The 26,707-nt window shown below is 37.2% G+C and overlaps 1 protein-coding gene across 1 annotated transcript; it reads right to left on the bottom strand.

Annotated features, from left to right (window-relative positions):
- Positions 1-1,622: 1,622 nt before the first annotated feature.
- PLEK (pleckstrin) lies at positions 1,623-23,947 on the bottom strand. The gene is made up of 9 exons (XM_072409585.1): positions 23,761-23,947; positions 15,159-15,311; positions 13,648-13,829; positions 11,955-12,046; positions 10,478-10,662; positions 8,640-8,744; positions 5,692-5,775; positions 4,930-5,002; positions 1,623-3,534 (listed from the first exon to the last, which is right to left on the bottom strand). Exons 1-9 carry the CDS (start codon positions 23,806-23,808, stop codon positions 3,395-3,397), a joined length of 1,062 nt encoding a protein of 353 aa, XP_072265686.1. The 5' UTR covers positions 23,809-23,947; the 3' UTR covers positions 1,623-3,394.
- Positions 23,948-26,707: the final 2,760 nt, after the last annotated feature.

The raw sequence follows: 26,707 nt of genomic DNA, 5'->3' as shown, positions 1-26,707 counted from the left end.
TTTGGCCTTTGGAGCGCTGGGTGCCAAGTTAATTCTTGTCCAGGACATTATCTGCATGGAGTTTGTATGTTTATCCCGAGTCTGCGTGTGTTTCGTCGAGTCCTCTAGTTTCCTGCCACATCCCAAAAAAACTCAGTTAGGTAAATTGACTTTCCTTCAAATTGTCATTAGATTTCGTTAATGACATATGACTATGCTAGGGTTATTAGATTGTGAGCCCATTTGAAGGACAGCTAGTGACATGACCATGGACTTTGTGGAGAGCTGTGTAATATGTCAGCGCTATATCAATACAAGTTAATAATCCTCAGTCCACTCTATCAGAACATTTATAGTTACTGTCAGCAATAGATTTTTTTGCTGGTAATACTTAAAATAGAACCGTATGTATCAAACCTGACTGCAATACAGCAATCAATCAGCAGGTTTAAAGTGTGTTTTAAAAGTTGTACTTATTGTTTCAAGGGAATCCATTGAGGAAATCCAAGATAGAACCTACGAAAGAATTATGGGTTATATCTGTAGATTTTATAGTATACAGTCATTTATTTTGAAATGAAACGCGGTACTATTTTTTTTTTTTTTTTGGCCCTGTGTATTAAATCTAACGTAATTTTCCTAATTAGGATAAAAACCAGTAACCATATAACAGTTTATCAGTGTGCAGGCGTAGTGTGAAAAAACAGGAAATGTTTGCTCTTAGCTGATAACACATAGTGAATAAAGAGGAAAGAGAAATGATCCATGTTATCTGTCCGGTATTGGGAGTTACTAAGTCACAAGACCACTGTAGTGTACATTTACACAAGACTAATTCAGATGCCTTACTAATAGGATGTGAGCAAGCCACAATGGTATCCTCCTGAAGAAAAACTCTAGTTTTGCTAAAGAGTTCTCTTTAGATCAATTGTATGCATTTTACGAATTTAGCCATTTTTTTTGCATAATACTGAACGTCTTTGTTCTGCGGATACTAAGACACATACACGCACATACATGCATTCTAGTCACTTCCTCCATGCTGAGTAATAAATGAAAGAATCTGTCTGCTGCAATCATAAGATTACTAATCATATAAAGACTGAAAAATTGCAGGGAAAGCATAAGCCAATCAGACAAGATGACTTTTTAACGGGTGTTCTGTTTCAGGTCTGGTCTAACTATATCATATAATACTGTAGCTTGTGTTTAATTATAAAGTGGATTCTGTACCAATTTTATGGGTTGTTTTTTTTTTTTTTCTTATGGCGTAGTGTTTACCTTTATTTACCACATATTCTCACATATAAACTGATACAAATGTAAACCTATTACAAACTCAAACTAATCCGATGTACCTACTTTTACCTGCAGAGGATACATTTTTTCAGTGAAGCTGGGTGATCCAGCAAACCTGGAATGGATTTCTTCAAAGTCAATTGCTATTTGCTAGCAAATGTTTAGGATCCTGGAACAAATCCATTTGAGGGTGACTCAGCCTCACTGATGAAAGTCTATCCTCATCAGCCTTGGAGAGGTTTAGTAAATCAGGACCAATGAGTCCATCACCGCTAACAATATAAATAGCAATTAGTAAAAATACCAATAAAATCATAGTAAAAAATAAATACATCAATGGGGTGTTATTTTTAAAACATTTATTTAAAAGGGAAAAAATTAGGTCACATAGGCTCAGCCTGTTTATATTTTCCCTTATTTATACAGGTTAACATATATTGTACTTTTGAGTTAGTTAAGATGGGTCATTTGCTCTTAAATTATCTTTTGCGCATTATTGTTGGCCACCAGCAGATGGAGCTGTGTCTTCATGTAAAGTGTGTTACAAATAGCTTTTTTGACAGCTCTGATCTGTCAAACCAGAAACAAATGCAATTCCAGGATATACCACTAGGTGTCACCTGGATAAACATCTAGATTCTTTTTCCAATGGCATTTTGAGAGCATAAAAAACTGTGACAGTCTTTCATTTATAGTGCTTAAAAAATACAGATATAGATACATTTTATTAAATCAGTGGGTTTTAGTGTAGACTGCGACAAGTGAGTTTGTTATTAAAGTAAATCTGTTTTTATAATTAAGGCTAAAGCTATGTGCGCTAGATGATTCTGAACAAAGACAAATGGTCTTGTTCATCTCAGGTGGAAATCTGACATGTGTACAGCAGTCCTGCCATAGCGGATTGATGAACAACCATTAAGGAATGACTACTGTGCATTTCAATGAAGGAGAGCACAACAAAGTGCTGTTCACTCATTCTCCCTCTCCATTGAATTGCATTGTGTGTACAGCACTGATTTGTTTCCTTGAAAAGGTCAAGAAAAATAATTTCCAGCAACAATCCAACAATTTCCATCGGATATCTGTACAGAGCTTAAGTCTGCACAGTACTGAAAGCATGGCATGCATGCAAGACTTTAAGAACATGTTAATGCAATGAGCCCAAATCCTTATCTATGGATTCATCAATATGCTTTGCTTTGCATTAACCCCAAAACAGCATTGCAAATCTACATCTATTTCTAAAAAGACAGACACCCCCTAATTGATTGGAGAATGACTGGATTCTAAATATGCAGAAATATTGGGCCTGATTTATTAAAGCTCTCAAAGGCTGGAGAGGATACACTTTCATCAGTAAAGTTGGGTGATCCATACTTGGAATTAATTTTTTAAAAGTCATTTGCTTTTTGTTAGAAAATGTTTTCAATCCTGGACCAGATCCATTCCAGGTTTGCTGGATTACCCAGCTTCACCGAGGAAAGTGTATCCTCTCCAGCATTGGAGGGCTTTATTAAATTAGGCCCACTTTCTCCAATAAGATGTTACTTACACTGCTTGGTGGACTCCAGGCCAAACAATGAAATACAATTCTCTCCTACAGAACAATTGTATTTCATATTTTATTTACCTTACAGGATTTCATCAAAAGGTAATACTTCAAAGACACGACATGTAGTCTAATCCATGTTACATGATTCCGGCCTTTCTTTAATACTTTAAGGCCTGTCCCCAAATTTTTTTAAATAACAATGGTAAAAATCTTTGATTCCATTGGGTAGATTTTTCCTTATTTCCTGTCTCCTTTATGCCTGTACAAACAATGAAGGATGCGGACAGCATCGGAACATAAAGACATTGACAGCAATAAAAAAAAACATTGGCAGTTAGAGGCTCTAACACTTACCCACTCTATCTAAATTGAAAAACAAGTTTTCTTTATTATGGTAATTTATGCATCAAAATTCCATTACATATCTACAATTGAGTATTCCCTCCTCCCCATCCCGGCTCAAGGCTTAGTGACAATGGTAATCTAATGATTAAATACATCTCTGTTTTATGACTTGGAGAGACTGTACAGAACAAATCTGTGACTCTGCATTGATGTCTGAATCTATTTTCCAATTTTGGAGACAGTTTGAATAGCTTTAATCCACTCTTTGCGCTCTTCTGCTGATGCAGCCTGCAGGTAATAATGTATTTCAGAAGCTGTGATGATCTCAAAAAGGTTTCCATCAACTTCTTGTTTTTTTGCTATAGAAGAAAATAAAATATTATTTTCTAAATTAAATAAGCAAAGAACTTTTCCATCAGAAGAAGGCAAATGGGTTTTGAAACACTAGACAAGATGACAGGTAGGTAGCAGTTTACTAAAACAATGAAGGATAGAATTCACATCACAGAAGTAATTTGTTTTAGGCAGAGGCCACCAACTGGTGGTCCGCAAGAAAATTTTGGTGGTCCGCGGCTCTGGCCGGTGCGTCCCTGAGAGGTGTAGCCCCGCTGAGAGGATGCACGGGCCCAAGCCGCAGACCATGATCCCTGTACAGATCGCGGTCTCAGGGAAGTGGGCGGGTTGTGTCCCCGGACACAATCTACCCACTCTCCCATCCCAGGCTCAGACCTGCAATGGGAGAGTGGGCGAGGTTCTGGCATCATGACATCACTATGGGGAAGGTTTCTTCCTCTTTGAGTGACACACGGCTCCCCTGTACATGCGCAGTCCAGAGCCAGTAAATTTATTGGTCCATGGGTCCAAAAAGGTTGGCGATCACTGGTTTAAGGTAATGTGTGGACAGGCTTTTGTGTGCTTTAAGTGAGGATTGTCAAACTGATTCCAAAGCCTGTCAACATTGGCCCTTAAAGCGGAAAAAACTAAAAATAAAAATATAAAAATTACTCCCCTTTACTTTCCTAGATCTATCAATCCCTCTGGAGGTTTTCTGGATCTGAATCCACCTTTGTCCAGGCACGGAGAAAGCCATCTTTTTTGCGCTTCTTTCGCCTTCTGCCTGTGGCACCCGATCTCACATTGCGGTAGATGGAGAAAAAAAGAGTGCCAATCTCAATGCGCAGGCATGGGATAAGCATTTTTTCCCCATTAAAGTAAAAGCTCCTTCTGCGCATGCCTGGTCATAGACATATGAATAAGGAGCAACTGAAAGCCTCCTGGGATGCATGGCTTGTGTGTCCCAGGAGGCTCTGTACTCCTAGTCTGTCTGTCTCGCTGCAGCGATAATGACCAAAGAAGAGGGGCGTTACCCTTTTTTTAAAAAAAGTGTTTAAACCCCCGCCTCAAAAAAAAAAAAAAATAGTTTAGGTCTGCTTTCAGTGTAGTAGTATGTCATATTTATCAAGTCATAAATATTGTTAACGTTAGCAAAGACTGTATGCTAATGAAAAATACAGCATGACATATGCTTTTGTGACATGGCACTTATAACTGAACCTAGAACTTTGGGAGATTGTACCCATATTAGGCAGTAAAACTTTGGATTCTCATTGATATATGCTTGGTAAAATGTCACCAGGACACATAAAATATAATAGTTTTGTTTAGGGTTTCCTTTAAAAACTGATAAAAGATATTGGTACGTGGTGTGCATTAATTCAAAGTATTTAAAATGTTGAATTTAGTGATCAACTTACCATCAGACATACTCTCCACTGCGGTCACTACACAGCCCCTTAAGTGAATGGATCCCAAGGGCTCACTGTCATCCTGGAAATACAAAAAAAGATAATCAACGAACTAAATGTAATTGGGGAATCTCCTATTAGCATTAACTCAAAGGACATTTTTTTTTAAATGAAATGCAAGATCCCAATCTGTTTAAAAACCTTTATGGCTACATCCAGCTCATTAAGGTGGAGATATGTGGCTTACTGAGCCTGTGACAAATCTACAATATGTTTCATTATATAGCTACTGTATCATAGACTAAAAATATAAACTATTAAAAAGCAGCAACATTTTAAAAGGAGGATTCTACTCATATATCTATATCCAAACTGAGTTTAGAAAATACCAAAATAACTAAAAGATGAAAAAATAATTTTTCTAACAAAGATAACATAAAACAATAAATTTACCTACTGCAGTACTCTTTTTTAATATTTTGTATTAGCATGTTAGAAAGGGATTTTAGACCTGAAAATTATTTATTCACATGCTTTGTATTCTACAACTAGAGAGCAAGAACACTCATGGGTTAAGTCTTGTAAACTTTTGTAATGAATCTCTCCATAGTGTCTGCAGCTAATGAGATCAGACAGGGCATGTTTTAAAACCAAAAACGTGCACACACAAATATGTAGTTAAGTAATGATTTAATTTGCTGAATGAAAATAGGGCCCCTTAGGGATTATCTAATAAAAAAAACAAAAATACACAAAAAAATTTTCTCTTACCGAAGCTGGATCGTAGTAGTGCAGGTATGCAGGATCTTCTCTGAGCACAAACTTCCTCACTTTCCAATTTTTCCTTCTGTGTCCCTGTAAATGAGAGTCAGAAAAAAAAATATTTAAATTATGATCAATGAACAAACACTTTTTATGGTTAGGGCAATTCCTTTAAAAAAAACATCTATCCCCCAATTTTTTAGAGGAATTTCCCCTCACAACAAGTTCTGATTGCTTCAGAAAGAAGTAGAGGTGAAATCCCAGAAATGGAAAGAGTAAACTCTTATGAGTTCTTTTAAAGGTGATTTTTATATCACAGTGCTAGCCTCATTGCTTCCCCCTCCAAATCATCCCTTCCCCATTTAGATCCCTCCCAGTGGCATTTAATGTTTTTTTACTTTTTCTCATCTCTTCCGGCTGATCACTATCGTAATGCATTCTCTCCAAACGTTTTCTGCCAGGCCGGGAAGATGCAGAGAACAGCACTGAAGTAATGACATCAACAAAGTACAGTGTAATGTGCTCAGGGGGTGAGGATATGACACCCTGCACTCACAGTCTTCCAGGTTGATTGATTCTGGGTGTCATTTAACCTAGAAGACTGGGTACATCTTGTGGCCAAAATGGGGTACTGCAATAAAATAAAGGTGGGTATTGCAGAATGAGATTCAGGTAGTCCCCGAGTTAGGGACATCTGACATATGGATGACTCCTGGATACGAACAGAGCTTCCCTGCTCGCTCGTGTGCAGGATGGAGGCTAGATGGGGGGAGGGGGTGGTTTGCATGACTTGCAGAAGAAATCTTTTGCTAAACACAGCTGAAGTTGTGGGTGATCTTAAGGACTGAGCTCTTCTGCAACCTCTTGTAACTCTTTAATGACCAAGACAAACTTTGCAGTTGTTTTTTTTTCATATCAAAGCACAGCTTGCTCCAGAAGTTAATAAATGTCTAGGCTCCATAAAGATTTTTTGCTTTGTTTGTGATTAGCTCACAGTGAGGTTTTTATACAGTAACTGACACCACGCTGCCTAATAATATGTTGAGACAAACATCTGTCCTAATTACATTTATTAAAATAATGTACTTGTTCCGACTTACATACAAATTCAATTTAAGAACAAACCTACAGTCCCTATATCGTATGTAACCCGGGGACTACCTGTAGTTGTTTTAAACACCTAGGATGCATTTAAAAGAAAAAAACAATATGGAAAAACACATTTTATAAACTGGACCAATATTAGTCATTTACTTGACTTTTTTTGGATGTTTATAAATAATCTAGAAATAGGATTTTATTTTAAACTTGGCTTATTACATAAAAGAAAATGAGGCATAAAATGGCACCTCTGATGGGTTCTGATGAAGCAGGGACACAACAAGAGGGGGTGGATGGTTCAGTATAAAGTGCAAAGGGTGTGGGCTATAAGGAGATACTGCCAGTTTGACCTGAATGGCCAACTAACAATCTCTATGACATCCCTATTTCATTACACCATATTTCCTAATTTACTGTAAAATGAAGAGCAATGCTGATCTTCTCTGTTTGCTTCCCTTTTAGTGTTTCCCCTGCACTACGGCTGTTCTTTATATCAGCATTATACCAAAGGAAATTTTAGAAAAAAATGCATAAATATAAAATTCGGGCTGAAATAAATGTTCTGTTTCAGACTCCTGACAATAGCACACACACAAACCCTCTCTTGTTTGTGGTTACATGTGTACTGAGTAAAATGCCTTTTGTAGGAGTGTGATCAGCACACAATATAAATAACTTTTTTGAAAAGTAAGTGAAAGAGGAAGTGTTAAACCACAACGGGGAGGTCACAGCTCTCCTCTGTAAACTCCTACGTGTTCACCATGCTTTGTAAAATTATTAGTAACTCCTTGTAGCACAGAGAGCTCAGCAAAGTTTATATTGTATGACTTATGGATACCAATACACATATTTACAGAAGTTTCTTGGTTGAGTTGTACATCTAAAAAGGCTTCTCAAAAATATAAACGACATACATAAAATCTATTGCAAAAACATCATGAGTGGTGTAACAACATAAAATAATCATGGGGTGGGGGAATCCCTCATTCTAATACAGGAAAACTTGTTACTTCCCTAGTTGTACCAATTAATGTTTCATCACAATGAGCCTGATTTATAAAAGCTCCCCAAGACTGGAGAAGATAGACAAACATGGGAGAACCTGGGTGATCCAGCAAACCTAGAATGGATCTGGATCAGGATTGAAAACTAATAGCAAATTTTTTTAAGGAATCAGCTCTAGGTTTGCTTGATCACTCAAGCTTCTCGAGGTTCTCTCATGATAGTCTTTCCAAGACTTCATTCATGCCTTGGAAAACTTTAATAAATCAGGCTCAGTTTTCTCAATTCTCAACATTCTTTTATGTTCAAATTCCCTGTAGCACAAAATCTTGAAAGTAGGTGCCCTGAAACAGGTACTTGACAGTTCCAAGGGTATCAAATGCCTATGTGCCTGTGTCTACCTCAATCTGCTCTGGTTTTACCCTTTACCACATATATGACTATCAGGGTCAGTGGTTAGTGTGGGGTCAGAGGATGAAGGGACAGGGAGGGTTACAAATGTCTGATGTTTCCAAATGTATTCAATGCTGTAGAGACCAGAAAAGGATGCAGGCATCGTGGGCCACCACTGTGAATGTCCTTCTCCTGCAGGTACCCTTGGCAGGCTAACTTTAAAGGCTACCTTTACTGTACAATGCATCTCTATGAATCATAGGCGGTAACAAAATGGCAAAATGGCTGTTACTCCATCCACTAAAAACTATGTGGCACAAGGGCCTTCCAGACTAAATGCAAAATTAATGGATTACTTAGACCCTCAAAAAACAGTTGGTACTTTTCCATCTGTATGTTGCATGAATAACAGTTGGGTTGTAATGGTTCTATTGATATTGCCCCCCTTTGATTATACTGACCTGTTTCAGTAAACATCCTTGCTTGACAACTATACCTCGAAATTCTTCTTTGGGAATTGCATCATCATCACTAGAATTTTCTTCACAGAAAAATCCGCTGTCTGACTGCAGAATAAGAACATACGGTAGATATTTAGGTAGAACCTACACTATCATTAAAGGAGATTTACAGGGAACATCCTGACATATATAAAAAAATATATGGTAGGATTTTCATATACCTAAAGGATCCAATGGAAATAGGAGAACATGTATCAAACAGGTATTCCAAAGTAATTACTATTGTTTTCCCACAGAAAATATCTTTGGTATTTGGTTTGCACTGATAAAGTAAATAAATAACACAAATATCTTCATTTTAAATTTAATGGATTAATGGATGTAGAAGGTCACATGCTCCCTACGGCTGAAAGTACTGCAACAGGGGAAGGATGGGGGGGGGACACTGTGAAGGTAAGTGGAGAAGTATTTGGGGATTAACTAGCAAGCCCTGCAGTTTCTTCCCTCTCTGTATTAGGGACACCGACCATCCTGGCCGCTCAGTCTGGCCCTGCTGTCCTCACTCTCCCTTGCTGGGCTGCCCAAAATAACAACTTGTTTGGGGTTACCACTTGTAGCAACTTTTTTCTACCCCGAGTCTCTCTCGGGGTTATTGCTAGGGAGGTTAATGTTGAAACATGAGAGTCTGTCCAAATGAAGATTTATGATTATTATGTAATATGCCTACAAGTCATTTAGCAACTTATAAGTATAATGGAAAGTTCTCTAAACACAATTTGTTTATAAACTAGGTGCAGATAGGCTGCCTTACAACTTTAATGCATAGCAGAAATGTTTCTTCTCATAATGGGTCTAATTAAAGCTCTCCAAGACAGGAGATGATGCACTAACGTGTGAAACTGGGTGATCCAGCAAACCTGGTAATAATAGCAAATGATTCCCCAGCTTTGCCCTTGATGGATTATGTTCTTGAGTCTTGGAGAGCTTTATTATATCAGACCCAATGTGTCCTGTAGTTCTTTATTTAAGTCTTTAGCAGCATGCTGGAGGAAATCAAAGTAGCTGCTCTCACATGGGCCCTGATTTATTAATGTTCTCCAAGGCTGGAGAGGATACACTTTCATTAGTGAAGCTGGGTGATCCAGCTAACCTGGAATAGATTTCCTAAACGTTATTTGCTATTTGTTAGCAAATGTTTTCAGTCTTTGACTAGACCCATTCCAGGTTTGCTGGATCACCCAGCTTCACTGATGGAAGTGTATCCTAGCTTCAATAAATCAGGCCTATGGAGTGCAGTGGTTCAATTGTCCACATGCTCCTGCACAGTGCACAAATCCACAATATCAGTCCGGAAGCACTAGCACTGTTTATTTTAAAGCTGTGCAAAGGACATGTTGGACCAACAAGGGTCTGATCCAATACATTTTATTTGGCTTTGGCACTCCGGATTTCTAGAGCTCTCTGAGCACAGGAAACATGATGAATGGCTTTATTAAAGTCCGCAGCACTAACATATTAACCACATTAACATAAAAAAGAAAAAGTCTCCTCCTTACATTGTTTTTTACGTTTAAAGTTGCTAAAATCTCAGCTTTAACATGTTAGTGTCCCCCCCATAAGAAATAAAGAAATAAAATAAAGACACTTGTTGGAGTGCATGCAGAAAGGACATTATTGTAATAAGACTGCAGGACTGCATGAAAACATGTGAACACAAGATTTATATTTAGGGCAGTTGTTTACAATACAAAATGCTGTAGTGAAAGGAATGTCATCTAATTTAAGCTTTTAAGAAATAATTAATCTAGATCTACAATAATTGCACTGTATATACTCACAAAGTAATATAATGCTTCAATAGTATCCAGAAAAGTTGTTTCTGCCAAGCCTTCGGCAGCATTTTTGGACACGTCTCCAGCAGGCTGAAGGTGACCTTCATTAAGTAGGGCAGAAGCCAAGAGGAGTCCTTCTTGGCGGTTTCTGACTGATTTGTTTGATTCTAACCAGTCGATTACACAAGTGCCTATGTTGATGAGAAGAAATGACACAATATTACACATAATTATCAATAGTCTATCATTTAGTGACAAACTGACAATAAAACATGTAAGATACACATTTTTGGGTCCCTAGCATAAGTAGGTCTCTGCAACGTGTTCCAGTAAGTATTCTAATTGTCATTCTTATATGCCTATTACTTAACCAAGCCAATTATGTATTTTAAAAAATATTATACACTTAGAATAATTTTAGACTAATATGTGCTGACAATATTTCTTTGCAATATCTTGAATGGTATATATGACAATGAATACGGAAACATTTAAAGAACTGCGTAATATGTCGGCACTATATAAATACTGGCTAATAATAATATCATTCAGCAATCAGCCCCAACATTCAAATCATTGACAGGTAACGTGAATAACACTGATTATTACAGTGGCACCTGTCAATGGATTGATCATTATAGGCAACAAGTGAACAGTTTTCTTAAAGGTTATATATTGATAGCAGAAAAAGTCGCCCAACATATAGATCCTATAGACTTTGACAATGGCAAAACTTGTAATGGTTACGGTAGGTCAGAATGTCTGGAAACAGCAGGTCTTGTGGAGTACTTTGGGTAAGGCTGGATGGTTGACTGGTGAATCAGCAACAGGATCATGGATACCCAAGGCTTATTGATGTGTGGTGATGGTAGGGGGGTAGCTAGTCTATTTCCGAAGAAAAGTTACTTTAGTGAAAATTTCAACATAGGGCTGGTCACAAGAGAAAGATGTCTGAACATATAGTGCATTGCTGTGTAGCCACAGACAAATCAGAGTGCTCATACTGTCCCATGTCCATTGCTAAAGCCACCTACATTGGGCATTTGACCGTTGGAACTGGACTAAAGATCAATAGAAGAAGATGGCCTAGTCTGATGAATAAAATTCATCTGTAGATCACATTGATAGCTGGCCACACTATTTCTTGGAAAAAGAAGTATGAGTGCACTATGGGAAAAGGGGTCAACCTTTTTACAGATTAACAAAAACTGCTAACATCTTAGTTTCTTATACAACAGAACACCATCAGATTTCTTGTGACGTTCAAATTGTGGAGGTTTTGGTGTGTAGGTGTTTATTATTGTCAGTGTCACCCAATGGACACAAACAGACCGTCAACAGACAGTAAACAAAGGAGCCTATATACCGTGAGTGATAGTATGCAAAACTTAATTTTGACAAAATAATTAAAATCAAGGGAAAAAATGTCACTAATTTTCCAGCCAATACAAATTACAGATCATGTGTTTTGTATGTCTATTACCTGTAAAGCAATGATTGAAGACCTTTTTGTCTTTCTCTAGCTTTATCTCTCTAATTCCGTGATCTGGATTCTTCATGGACATGTATAACTCACTTCAAATAATAAACAAAAAGAATTGATTATTTTATTACGCATACATTAAACAAAAAAAACATAATACAATTTTTATATTCACATAAAAAATATATATCAAAATATTATACTTCTGACCAACTGCTGATTCCTATTTGGAGACAATTATCTAGCTGGCAATATTGCGTAGTAAGCCACTGCACTTCAGAAGGCCCTATTTATTCTCATCTGCAGCAGCAAAGATGATCAACCAATCAGCTGTCTGTCCTCTGCTCTGCAGCTCACAGCATCCCCAGTTTCCCTTTAGCCATGAATGTTCTCCCCCAGCATTCCCTGCATAGAGATTAGGTGCAACTGAAGGAGATTTTAGGGCTGTATTTCAGCCAATGAGCGCAGTAGTTTCTGGCTATTATCTTGCCCCACCATGGATCACTGGTCTTTTATACCCTCTCAGCTCCCACCAGTTGTCCATTGTAGCATTTAGCCTGCCAGTGGAGTGATTATTTTTTTGGATTACCTGTTGCTGACTTTACCTGCTTTCTGAATCTGTGATTATTTGCTGGCTGAACTGACCTTTGCTTGTGTCCTGACTGTTTTCCTTAACCCTTGGATACATTGTTTGGTGTATTGGCAATCTGTGTTTGACCCTTGGCTCTGTTTCCTGGACTCTCCTGTAGTGTACTATCAGCGCATTACCTGGTTACTGACTCCCCTTTGTATTTCCTGTCCTGCTCATGTGGGTTCCTGGTCCCCTGTCAGTCCTCCCCAGACGCCATCTTTTGCACACTAAGTCCTAGGGACAACTGGTGCTGGGACAGAGCAACTAGCCTTCGGAGGCTGCTATAGGTGAAGAGTACGTAGGTTAGATTGACAACTGGTGAGCACTGGTTCTGGACCAGGGCCTTACAAAGATCAAACACCAAGGACCCTTCCACAACTGTAAACTTGTTTTGCGTGTTTTTTTTTTGGTGCATCAACACTCATCTTCAATGAGCCCTCAGTGTCTACAGTCCAAAAAAATGCACCTATGTGATTCTTTACAACGCTTGTTTGCTCATAGTTATGAAATAAAATTCATATCAGCACAGCAAAACAGGCATACACACTATAGATAAAAAAAAAGATACGCATATGTGTTAACAGGCTTTAGCAGTGTGGAGGAAATAGGTATGGAGTGTGGAGAAAATTTACAAATATGTTAATAGACTGAAGAAAGGTAGTCACTAGCACAGGAAGTTAAAATTAAACATCCTTAGTGGATCAGTGACGCCGAGAATAGTACCTTGGCACAGTTTCTCTTCCCTACTAGGTTGCCTATTACGTCTAGCAGCCCAGAAAGGAGGTTTAGACTAAATCAGTGTCTCACCATTAGCGTTAGAGTTGTCAGTCTTGCTTGTGCCCTCCTTCAAGTCACTATAAGGTCTGGCCGATAGGAAACCTAGACGGCAACTGAAGGAGCACACAGGAGAATGACAACATTGTTGCTAAAGGTGAGCCAATGGCTTGGTGTTGTCAGCCTGCAACAAGAAGTGCTGTTATTAGAACCTTGGGGTCAAATACACTTTTATATTATAATCTTATATCTTTCCACTTTCAGTAGAATTTCAGACAAGGAGCTAACCTTAAATTGATTTTGTCTGGTAATCTGATGGATCGTCTTGTGGATTTTCTAGCAAACCTTTGTCCTTCTTGAATACATTTTGAAGCCTTTTTAAGATCTTTCACCCAAGCATCACGTTCTTCAGGATAGGAGGCTTGGAAATAGTGATCCTGCTGTTTAGAGGTGGTCAGCTTAAAGACAAGCTAACAAGAGAAAACATATTGCCGATTAGCAATTGTATATCATGTTATGTTTTAATATTTCATATCAAAACTTTAACATTTCTTACACTGCCAAACAAAGTTAGCATTTTAGATGGGTTTTGCCTGAAATGGGTAGTTTTACAGGTACCCCCATTTTCACACATTTTGCCCAATCTCTTGTTTGAACCTATACACTCCATTTCCTAAAAAATTAAACTTGTAATAAATCCTTTGTGTTTTGCTGTCTAAGGCATAATGAACTTTTAAAGCTCAACCAATATGGAAAAGAAAAACTGATGGAGCAAATTAAGTGGGTAAGTCTACCTAGTAAGTGAGGGAAATCTTTCCACTAAAGAAATACTGGAGAAGAGATTCTCTGTAAGGTGTGTTTTAGGGGATTTAGTCCAATTTCCTGTCACCAAAGAGATCTCTTTTCTTCCTTATCATCAAGAGAATCCCCTGGCAACTTACTATATCGAAGGAGATTTCCCTTACTTCCCAGAAGATTTATTCCCACGTTCTGTCATCAAGAGCTTACTCTGATTCACTTTCCTTGTTTGTGAGGAAGATGTCCTCTCTCAGTCCCTGTTATTAAGATCACCTGCTCACTTTCTGTTAGCAAAAAGTCCCCCCCCCCCCCATGTTGATTCCGACTGCTAGGGGGACCTACCCTTTACCACTTTCTCTATTGTATTTGAAACAAAAAAAAAACTTTGGCCAGGATTTTAGCACAATTACAAAACAATCACCCAGGAGTCAATTTAGCCAATCCAGGATGTGAGCTACCTGTTTGCCTGTAAAAGAAAAATTGTCCAAAGAATTGACATTTTAGTTCTTAACACCAAAAAATAGCAATTGCCACTTTTACAATTACTATCAGGACTATTTTGACACTTTTTATGAATAGGCTCCCTAGAGTGTTACATAGACAGTCAGTTGAACAAAAACACTGTTGAGTTCAGCTACTATGAAATAAATAAATATAGTAGAAATAGAATAATCCAGACCAGTGTTTCTCAACCAGGCTTCCTCCAGAGTTTGCTAGGGGTTTTTTTTGAGCAATGAGCAATTTATTACTTTCGGGTCAGGTACCACTGACACCAATGATCTTTATTGGTTGTAAGACTGACATTCTTCCCAATGGCCAGCAATATAAAAGACATTGTTCCCACTAACTACCACACTAATGTACTGTGAGCTGTGGAAAGAATTTAAAAAGGGGTTCTCTAGGACCTGAGAGTTATTTCAATGGTTCACCTACAATACAAAGGTTGAGAAAGACTGTCCCAGAGAGGAACATATAGCCACAGAAAATAGATTGACAGTTACCAGTCTTTTGTTAAAATCCTGACAGTGGTTAACGATGACAGTTCCTTTCAGTGGAATCATTCCCTTTGGACTGGTATCAGTTTTTTTCTTATAGTATTCAATCCCATCTTCCAACAATATCACCCAGAAGGGTTTCCATTTGTTAAACATCACCTGTGATTCCGGAAATAAATGATGCCAAAATTAATATCTATAAATTAAAAAAACACATACCAAAAAACATATTATATATATATTGGGTAAACTATATTTGTAATGCCACAGTAGATGCATGAGACTTTTTGGTTTTGGGGGGGTGTGCATCACACTATATCTAAAAAACACAGCTTTGTTTTTTGTTGGTTTTGAATAAAGCAGAGATAGGGTAAAGGGTAAAAAAAACTAGATGTGTTAAATTCCTTACTGTGCATCATTTTCATAATCTGTAAAGAAAAAACACATTGCTCCAAAATTATTATCTCATGTTATCAATACAAGTGTTATGTGCAACATTTTCTGTATTATTTTAGCAGGTTAAGTTGTATTTTAAAAGTATATGCAAAATTATTTTATTTAGTTTTAGATAGAGTAGGTTACAGCTAAAATCATTTTTTTCTAATATTTATAACTTGTTGAGGATATATCCTTTCAAGTCTTCCAGAGAGAATAGATTTCCAATGTTTGAGATTTGTTAAAGGACTGGGTATGTCATTGGAGGATTATCCTTTATTTATTGCTTTAATGACAACTTTTTTAGGTTTCCTTGTGAATTTCTGACTCACCGGGAGAAATAAGTTAATTTCCTACATTGTCACACAAACAATGACATTTTGATAAAGAATCTAAAGTGTATCTTTATGTACACTTTGGGACCTATTTTTAAAAAAAATGTCTACTCGAAAAAAAATAAAATTGTAAGGCTCTATAAGGGGTATAATGAGGAGAGCAGATAAAAAGCTTTTTCGGGTGGAGGTAGACTTTCAATGCATTAAACAAAAGACAATCTTAATGAGAATTAGAAGGTAACAATAGTTAAATGTCTATCTCATGCAGAAAAATACCTATTCCAAACATATGTAAAACTTAATTGTGAAACAAATACTTGTGAATTGAATGTTTATTAAAAATTAAACAAGGAATTAAGTTAAATAAACACATGCACCGTACAAATGTCTAGTGCTATGGAAAACAGAAAACTGATTAGCAATACAATATCATAAAATATGGGCAGGGTATCTAGTTATAAAACACCTCTAATAAAGAGGGGATCACCAGTTGTTCACCAAGACACCATGTTTTCTTGGAAATTTGTGATGCCATGGAGATATCAGGAAAAAATGGTGAGTTTTACTAACTGCTGAGATCTTCCACTGCCACCATCCTTCCAATGAGCATTTATTGTATTTGTTACCCAATAAAATTTTTTCTAACCTGTTTTATTTAGAGTAGAACAGCTATTGTTAACCATCCAAAAAAATATTTCCTGTCCTCAAATACACAAAGGGCATTACTATAGGTGCCTGTGATGTGTGAGAAGGGGGTGGGGAGAGGCAGAGATATCTCACCTCCTATTCCATAGATGTGAGTGATGCCGAGACTACAATTCCCGGCATTACTTGCATCTATAGAACAGTCAATAGAACAGAACAACAATGCGGGGCCACGCATCGGCCGATGGTCATTAGACGCGAGTGGTGCCGGGACTTATAGTAGTGGCATCACTCGCTGCAATATGTAGTAGCGGGCAGGCGGGCCAGATGTAATTCATTTTCAGAATTCTTTGGGGGCCAAAAAGAAGGACCTTGCGGGCCAGAGTTTGACATCCCTGACCTAATTGCTTTTCTCTGTACTTTTTGCAGTTTCACTACTTCAGTAGTTAGTTTCAGTACATTTTTGCAACTGGTGCCTGAATCTGCATATTTAAGATCAAAATCAACTGTATATTCAAGATGAAGTCTTAAGCACTTTTCAGACCTCTGGTTTAAAACCACATGATTAGCCTCTCCCAGCCACCCACATTCAGCTTCTATGCTATCGTCTGCAGTCTTTCACAACCTCTCTGTTGATCAGTTGAGTGCAGTTGAGTTGCAATTCTTCCTTCAGAGAAATAAAAGCAAGTGCATGACCAGAAGCAACTTGTTTCAAGAATCAACTTTGTTTGTGTACAGGAACTGCACCGTAATCCATGGCAACCACAGCCTTGGAAATGGTTCCCAACCATTCCCATTCACTTGAATGGGAACAGTTAGTAGCACAGTTGAGCTTGCAGTACAACATTCAACTACAAGTCTGAAATGGCCCTTGAGAGCACCTTTATAAATCAGTGGTATGACCTAACTGATGCCATACTATTGATTTTCTATAAGAAGATACTATGGCATTTAAAAAATAAACTATGATGTGAGCTTTGTAAATGAGCTTAGCACTTCACTTGCTTTGGGACAGTAAAGCAAATGCACCTGTTGATGAGCCTGATGGTTCCACACTGTGTTCTGTTCCTTACTGTGAAGTATTTTCAGCATTGTCCTATTCTGTACACAATGCAGAATCCACAGATCTTTATAATTAGGCCCCTTAGTAAGACTTTGCAAAGTTTCAATATACTAGGGCTGAATAAAAGGGTTTGAATAAAATAAAACCAAATAAAATAACAAAGATATCTTTAGAAATAAGTCAGGAACAATTTTCAGGGAAAGCAGGTTGTTTTAGAATGTGGATCCACAAATGCTATTACCATACAATAGTGTCATTGTTCAATGTGAGATGGAGCAACACTTCATCATTACATTTTGCATCTTAAGAAATAGATATAAACAAATAAAATGTCAATTCTAAAAATAGTTTAGAGATTGGAAAAAAAGGGAAGCTCATTTAAAAAAATTGCCTCTCTATATGAGATCGAATAAATCAATGCCTAAATAATGAACACTATTGGACTTTATCCCCTGTGAACATGTGGGACATGGGGCAATTGATGTCACAGGGGACAGAAGGGCAGGGTGCTTCACTCTAGCATAGTGTCTTGTTGCAATGCTGCTGGAAGGAGAGCCACCTCCTGAATGGCCATGGTGCCAGAATCTCAGGCTTTGGATTCATATAGAATCATACATTAGATTCAGCAGGAAAATTTGTGAATCAGCGTTTATTTTTGATTCATTTTAATTGAATCCAATGTGAAAAATGTGTAAAGTTTGGGTAAAATTTTGGCACATCTTGGAAGACAATATTCCACATGTGTATACAAAAAAAATAAAATGTATAAAAAGGTTCCAACAGCTAGCCTGGAATTATATACAAATTTTACAGGCCTATTTATAAAGCAGTAAACTTGACATTCCCTGAAACGTTATAATGGTAGAGAATCAATTATAGCCATTGAAACACATGAACCTGGAAGATTCTATACCAGGGAACGTTTCTGGTAATGTCAGATTCACTGTTTTATAAATAGACCCCTTAGTGCAGGCATGGGCTATCTACGTCCCGCAGGCCGTTTACGGCCTAATGGGGATGTTTCTCCGGTCCTTTGGGTGTTCCTGCCGCTCTGGCCTGTGCCACCCCGAGCAGGGTCAGGAGAAGGACACCGCCGGGGGGCGCACCAGCCAAAGCCGCGAAACACGTCCCGGATCTGAGCCTGCAATGGAAGAGTGGTTGGGGTTTTGCAATCATGACGTTACATTTAGGAGCGTCATGATGGCATAAGCCCCGTCCACTCTACCATCGACCCAGTCTCTCTGGCAAATTTTTTTGTGGCCCCTGACTAAAAAAAGTTTGCCCACCCCTGCCTTAGTGTAATATGTATAATTTTATTTATTGTATTCACTTAATTTTCCTCTTCTTTCCTGTCTAAAATGCATGACAGTAATACCACATAAATGATGTTTTGTTATTTAATTCTTTTTACATGTTCCTGTTACAAATCGTTAATCTTTTGTTGCATTAAAAGGATTTAAGAATTGATTTTTGAATAACATTTCAAATGTTATTTTACTTTAAAACTTGCATTTTTTTGTTTGTGAATCAAGCCTTGTGTGTATAGCCTACATTTTAACCTCCATGGGGCCTCCTACATATTCTGGTTTCACTTTAACATTCCTCAAATTTCGTTGTAATAGTTTTCAATCACCCATTGATTTCCGTACATTGGCAAGATACATTTTATTTACCAGTTCCATCAGGCTGCTGCAGTCATTGCAGAGTCCCACTGTCACCTAACCTGTCTGTTAGGTTTTCAAACTTCTTTTATGTGAGCAATTATTATATATTACCAGCCCAAAATTCCCTAGCCTGTTGGTGTGGTGTATGATCAGTTGGTCATACCTAGGTTTAGCAACATTATGTCTGCAATAAATAAGGTCAGCTGGCTATCTAATATACGTTTACCGAATGACCAGGTTTTTGCATCAATTAACTTTTTTCTTCCCTAATGGCATAGTCTTATTCCATGATGACAATGCCAAGATTCATGGGGTTTAAATTGTGAAGGAGTGGTTCAAGGAGAATGAAACATCATTTTCACACATGGACCGGCCACCACAGAGTCTAGACTTTTTCCCCCATGTGAGTCTTTGGTATGCGTTGGAGAAGACTTTACGCAGAGATCTGACTCTCCCATCTTTATTACAAGATCTTGGCAATAAATTATGCAACCCTGGGTGGAAATAAATGTTGTGATTGCATAGGTTTATTGAAATGATACCATGGTGAATGTGTACCGTAATACAAGCTATAAAGGGCTATCCAACAAAATATTAGTACGGGTGAATTAGCATTAGTAGATTAGAATTTGTGACTATTTTTTTTTCAGGTAGGTGTGTATAGATATCAATGGACAAAAGGCATCTCGGCTACAGCAAGAGTACAGGGTCTCCACCATAGGCGATGTAGCATTGAACTCCAAAGAGGTGAATTTGCAACTATAATGTAAAAAGCTAATGCTTGATACATACATTCAGACTCTTATATTTCATTTTTTTTCACCAACCCTTCAGTAATGGTGGCCCACCGTCCATCTACTGTTTGTAATCAGCCGGATGCAGAACTTACCGGATGCCATTGTTGTAGTTTATAGGAAGGCAGGCCCTACCTTATCTCCCCCGTTCTTATGACAGTGGACTTATTTTTAATTTTCTAGTTTTCTTGTAAATTTTGTAATGCTTCTCACAAATGTCAGCTTCATCTGCCACAGCCTCTGGGAGTATTTGTTGTATAGTAATTTGCTAACAACTATTGACTTGAGTTCCTGATTTTTAGAATTTGCTTAACACAGGACTTACAATGGAACATGCAATCATAGTAGGAGGTCATGCCAAAAGGGACTGGACTCCAGTACACAAGTAGGAAATTGCTTCATTATCTAGTCTGCACTCATGACTATGAGCAGCCTAATATAAGGAATATTTCATAAACATATGAGTTTTATTAATTGCAGCTTATTTTGATTCAGATTTAGAATTGGAAAAGATGGAGTATTTTTTTTATCTGTAGACAGTATTATCTAAATCAAACAAAAATACATTCTAATACCATCTGGTGCTTATCCTATTATCACTATGTATTTATATGGTGCCAACATGTTACACAATACTTTACAGAGTACATTGTGATGTCACTTGTTGTCCCTCAGAGAGCTAACAATCTAATGCTCCTACCATACAGTATAACTCATATATGCTGGCCTATTAAAATTGCAGTTTATATAGTTTCTGAAGGATTAGAAACCATGTTAGGTTATTACTGAGTGTCTCTATTGGAGAGAATTCCCAATTTTCTTTCCTCCACACCTGGCCTAGATTTGGTCCTGCCATCCCGGCGCAGAGGAAGTAGTGGGCACCGCCATCGTCTCCCGTTTTCTTCTTAGTCTTAGTCACCAGATCTCACACTGTGCAGGATCAAGTTTGGGTGACGTATCCTGCTGTAAATGAAAAGGTAAGAGTGCCGATCTCAATGTGCTCTCGTGAGATCGGCACTTTTTTTTTAATTGCACCCGGAAGCCATCTGGGATATGTGACATGTGACATAGGTAACCCAGCACTCATTCAATCTTTACCACCGCAGCAGTATAGACAGAGTGGGAGGGGCTTCCCCTTTTTAAGCTAATTTTTTCTTTACATAAAAGGGTCATCTACACCCTTACCTTAACTCTTAAACTAAAAATTTTTGTGATAAGTCTGCTTTAAGGCCTAGGCGTGGTTTTAGGCGCTTGACATGCTTTTGAAACACACATCAAATGCAGATGAGTGAAATCCTATTGACTATTATAAAGCAGTACATATTGCTTTAGAGGTGTGATCTGCTGCTGTTGCTCTGAATTTCTTTGATTGCAGAATGTCCTAATCAATTGCATTTAAATTCAAGCAGGTCAAATGCAACCAATGCGTTTGCTTTTAAATAGTAGATGCATTGCATAGGGAAAAGAATTCCCTATAAGCCCTAAGCCCTATAAAGTGAGGGTTCCCAGAGAAGTTGGATTTTTTAGGTACCTACACAAAGGAAGTTTTTTTTTTCCTTGAAAATCACAAAATGTATTGATATATCTTTTAAAATAGATCAACAATAATCTGAAACAATATAAAATCACCCTCACAGGGGTAAAACATAGCAGGGGCCCACCTAGCCACTAAACAGAGTGATGCAACCAGATAAATGGTGAATTTCCGTTAAATATCAGAGGGGACAGAATCAAATTTGTCACTCAACGCGTTTCGCATAACTGGTCTGCTTTTTCAGGAATGCTTTGTTACTGAAGTTAGCTTGATAAACAATAAACAAATGAAAAATGACTCACAGTTATTCTGAAAAGGAAATAGTTATGGTACGTTAGTTACTTTAACCAATGTACATTAACACTTTAACTTTCCTCTTTTGTGTTTACATTTGGAGCATCCTTGGGCTATCTACCTAGGCTTCGCTTTTTTTAATTCAACATATCTGGACATTATTTTCTTTTGTATGGCAAACAATATTTTCTGCCATTTTCACTTTGAATGCTGGAAAAAACTGTATTGGTTTTTGATACAAGCTATGCATGTCTAGGAAGAACAAAAACAATATGTACTATGCTTTCAGAGAGCAAGTGACAAAAATTGCCTGAAAAAACATTATATAAAAATGCCCACTGGGTTTAAACATACTAAAAGATTAATGTATCTATAGGAGAATTTGCTGTGTCCTTGCATAAATTTAAACCAACATTTATGCAGATTACTCCAAAAAGCTAAAAAGAATTAGTCTAGTACACACGGACACATTAAATTTTTATTCTGTTAGCCAATCCAATAAAATGATCAGATGTGAAATTGAATGACGTCACCAATGACCAATCGTTAAATTTTCGGTTTGACATGGACAATCGAAATCTAAAGCTTTTGCAGAGTGAGCAGCCCGACACCTCTTGGGATACGTGACGTATGTATCCCTGGAGGCTCCAGATTTCCTATTCAGTCTTTATCCCCACAGCAGTAAGGACAGAGCTCCCTTTGGGGGGAGGGTCCATTATAAAATAAAATTTGAAAAAAAGACATATTATCATTATATAAAAGGGCTAGCCATCCATTTTAATAAAATGGTAAAAATGTCAAAATTGGTTCACTTTAAGCAAATTAGAACTAAACTACTGTCAATTGAGCCAGGAATATAAGAAAAGGAGAATTATTCATTAAGTCTTATTACCATTATGCAATATTTTTGTTCCATTAGATAAAAATTTGAATCAATCAAGCTTATTGTGGTTTCTATTATACTTACAGTTGATTTTTGAGAAAGAGTATTGTTAAAAAACTGATTGGGCAATGTGTTTTATTTTTTTCAGCCATCAAATCAAATTTTGAAACCACTTTTTGTATCATAATCATTCAATTTGATCTAATAGTGAAAACAATTGTAATACTGAACATTTGAACATATAGATGGTAAATATTTTTAGTTGATCAAAGGGAAGAATCAGCTGTAATGATGCTGTTATTACTGTAATAATAATGTTTAAAAATAAAATTGAAAGAAATTTTCATATGCCTAGCATTAAGCCATGTACAGACATCAGATTTATGTCGCTGGAGACAATCTTTTGTGATTGTTTCCAATGACAGATGAATGAATGAGCACTGTACATACTGCACCATTCTGTTCTATAGAGAGGGAAGGAGGCGTGAGCAGCTCCCCACTGTGCTCTCCTTTTGTGCTCTCCATAGGAATGCACAGCAGTCGTTCCCAATACGTTTTTCATCATCCACCAAGGCAGATTAATCAATGACAATGGGAGGGGTGGGCACTGACATGTGCTAGAATTTTCAACATGAGGACAACCGTTCATCATGGGTGACATTATTCTAGCATGTAGGGACAGCTTTAGTCTAATATACACCCCCACTGTATCTGCCTGTATATGTATCAAAGTTCTGGAAAAGGGAAAACCAAGCTCAGAGGGGGTATCAAAGAACAGAAGATCTGAGCAGTCAATCACATTCAACCTTTATGAATGAAAGCAGTCAGGACAATGACAGGTAATAGCTCACCTGGTGCTTTGAAAGCATTCTGCACATTGCTCATTGTCCCATATAAAACAGAAAAAAATTACATAAAGTTCCATGTTTGTCAAAGTTCGAAGAATATTTTAATGCCTTACCTTTTTCACCAAATAGCCCTCTTTTATTTTCTGTGGTTCTCGCTCCATTTTCTTTCTTCTCACACAACAGTTTTGTTGGTTATGACAGATAAAGTAGTGGTCTCTTTTCCGTGCAGCTTTCACAAGAAACAATCAGCAGCCAATCAGAGTCATAGCTCAGAGTTTCCTCATTTAGAAATTGCATAGGGGAAGCGATGTAACATTTTCTGTTCACAAAACTTTTTTAGAAAAGATCTTTGTTTGCCAGAGTATTACAAAGAAGGTGGAAGAAGAACAATAATTTAATATTAATACAGGGGGATTACCAGTGCTAAGAAACTCTGAACAAAATACACAGAAAAGGTGAACACTTCAATGACAAGCTCTCAAAATATTTTTGAGTTTTTTTTTGTTTGTTGAAATAATGTACATTCGTTGGATGGCATGTTGTATGTATTAGTCAACAGAATCTTCATGTCTTCAATATAAATACAAAAATGGTCATTTCTGTGCCATTCCTCTTATAATGCAACTTTGATACCCTGCTTACACAAATAGCAGATTGAATGTATTGAGCTTCTTGTTTATTAACCTTTTTACCAGTCATTTTCTTTTTCTTGCTCCAAGTTAAACTTTTAAGGAACAATTATTTCTAAAAAAAACTGCATTGTGCTAACCATGTGTGGTCAGTGCATGTAATAATTCAGTATTCAGCATACCAATTTCTTTTTTAAAATTTTACATGCTATTCACTGAAGACAAGGCATTTTTCAAAAGTGACTGTGATGGGGTTGGAACAAGCTATAATTCCTAAAAAAATGATTAATCTTTTTTTCTAATTTTTTTTCTTTAATCTAATTTTCACTTTTTTGTCAAATAAATGTTATAAGTGTAAAATGTTATTATAATAAATACTACTTTTGTTTTGTTTTTACACAGATGATGAACAGAAGTAGACTGTTTCATGTCAAAGTAAAAACACATTTAATTACATTAAAAAACAAGTTCTATTTGAGCAGTGTTTCTCAAAAAGGGTTCCTCCAGAAGTTGCTGGGGTTACTTGAGAAATGAGCAATTTGTACCCCTCAGGTCAGTTTAACCAACACCAATGATCTTTTTGGCTGAACACTATACTAATGTACCGGGTTGTGGATATAGTAATCATACAAGGGGTTCCCTGTAGACCTGAAAGGTATTTCAAGGGATTCTTCATGTTAAAAATAGTTGAGAAAGGTGGAGTAAATGAATGTCAAAAAAATCTACTGAGTAGATGCACCTTTGGCAGGAGTAACAGCCTTGAGTTGTAGTAGGGAAATGTAGATAGGTCTGTAAGGGCTTTTATAGAAATCATTAGTACCTTCCCTGTCCTGCTTGCAGAAACCACATGCTCCCTTAACCCAGAAACCTGATGAGCCATTACCAAAGAGTACCTGGACACAGAGGGCCTGAGTTATAAAAGCTCTTCAAGGGTGGAGAGGATACACTTTCATCAGTGAAGCTGGGTGATCCAGCAAACCTGGACTGGATCTAATCCAGGATTCAAAACATTTGGTAGTAAATAGCAAATTACTTTGAAGAAATCCATTCCAGGTTTGCTGGATCACCCAGTTTCCCCCACCTTCTAGATTGTAAGCTCTTCGGGGCAGGGTCCTCTCCTCCTCCTGTGTCACTGTCTGTATCTGTCTGTCATTTGCAACCCCTATTACAGCGCTGCATATTATGTTGGCACTATATAAATCCTGTTTTTAATAATAATAATAATAATAATAATAATTTATTAGATTGGTCAGGATATATAGCTTTTATAATGACCTGGGCCAGCACCATAGCAAAAATTGTACTGTAATATGCAAGTGAGGATACAGGACTGTACAATTTAAAAATTGTTATGTGCCCCAATCATTGCCTCCTGCATAGAAAAGGGGAAGAGATTACTCTTCCAAGAAATGTTCTTTATTTAATGTCAGGAAACTGCCGACCTTGCTCATTTATAGTCTGCCCAAAGATCACTTTGTTGCCACCTCCACCCTATACTTTCACATGAAAGTTTTGTATTTCCTTTATGGAAATATTCTTTGCTTACTGTGGCTACATGACCACCTAATAAGTATCACTTGGCCGGTTATGTATTCTTTATGAAATAGGCATCTATTTTTAGGCTATATATGAGGCATAGTTTACAGCAGAGACATGCAAAGATTACACAGTAATCAGGGCTCAATGCAGGCTGTTCTGAGCACTACTGGAAAGGGGGGCATTTCATACATTGTTCCCATTTCAACTAAAATATTATATCCTTATGGGGAACATTAGGTCCATGGAATACTAGAGCATACTGTAAATACTCAAGTATAAACCATTATTCTTTGACTTGAAAATGCCATTAGAAAAAAAGTTTCTGTTTATATGTGGGTCACACCACTAGATGAAGTTGTGTTCTCAAGTGTATATCAAACCCTTCCCACCAGAGACATTATTGGAGTTTGTTACATACTTTACTATAAAACACAGCATTGTCTACTGGTTACCAGCAGTAATGTACAAAAGGTAATTTAAGAGCAAGTGACCCACCATAACAAATTCAAATGTCCAAACACTTTAACCTGTAAAAAGGAGATTAAGGGATAAACAGACAAGTCCATGTCATTTTAATTTAACTTGTTTTTTAGGTAAAAGTAGGTTCCTTGGTTTATATTTGGATCAGGTAATATTTGAATATATACAGTTAGAAAGAAGTAATATATGACTACCTCCAGCCAAAACAAATTACATTTTAGATAAAAAGGGATACATTAGAACCTCTATCATGTATTAAGTGCTGTCTATCTGTGAGATTTCTCTTACTTCCTTCCATTCCTTCCAGGAAATTATAGGGTGGGGGAGTGAAAATGCCATTATTGGAGAATAATGATAATTGTATCTGCAGTAAATTAATCATTTATACTAATGTTCCCTGCCTAAAATTGGC

The sequence above is a fragment of the Pyxicephalus adspersus genome, chromosome 4 (assembly GCF_032062135.1).
Source record: "Pyxicephalus adspersus chromosome 4, UCB_Pads_2.0, whole genome shotgun sequence".
NCBI classification, from domain to species: domain Eukaryota; kingdom Metazoa; phylum Chordata; class Amphibia; order Anura; family Pyxicephalidae; genus Pyxicephalus; species Pyxicephalus adspersus.
The sequence above is the reverse complement of the archived record's forward strand: the minus strand, read 5'-3'. Positions and strand labels throughout refer to the sequence as shown.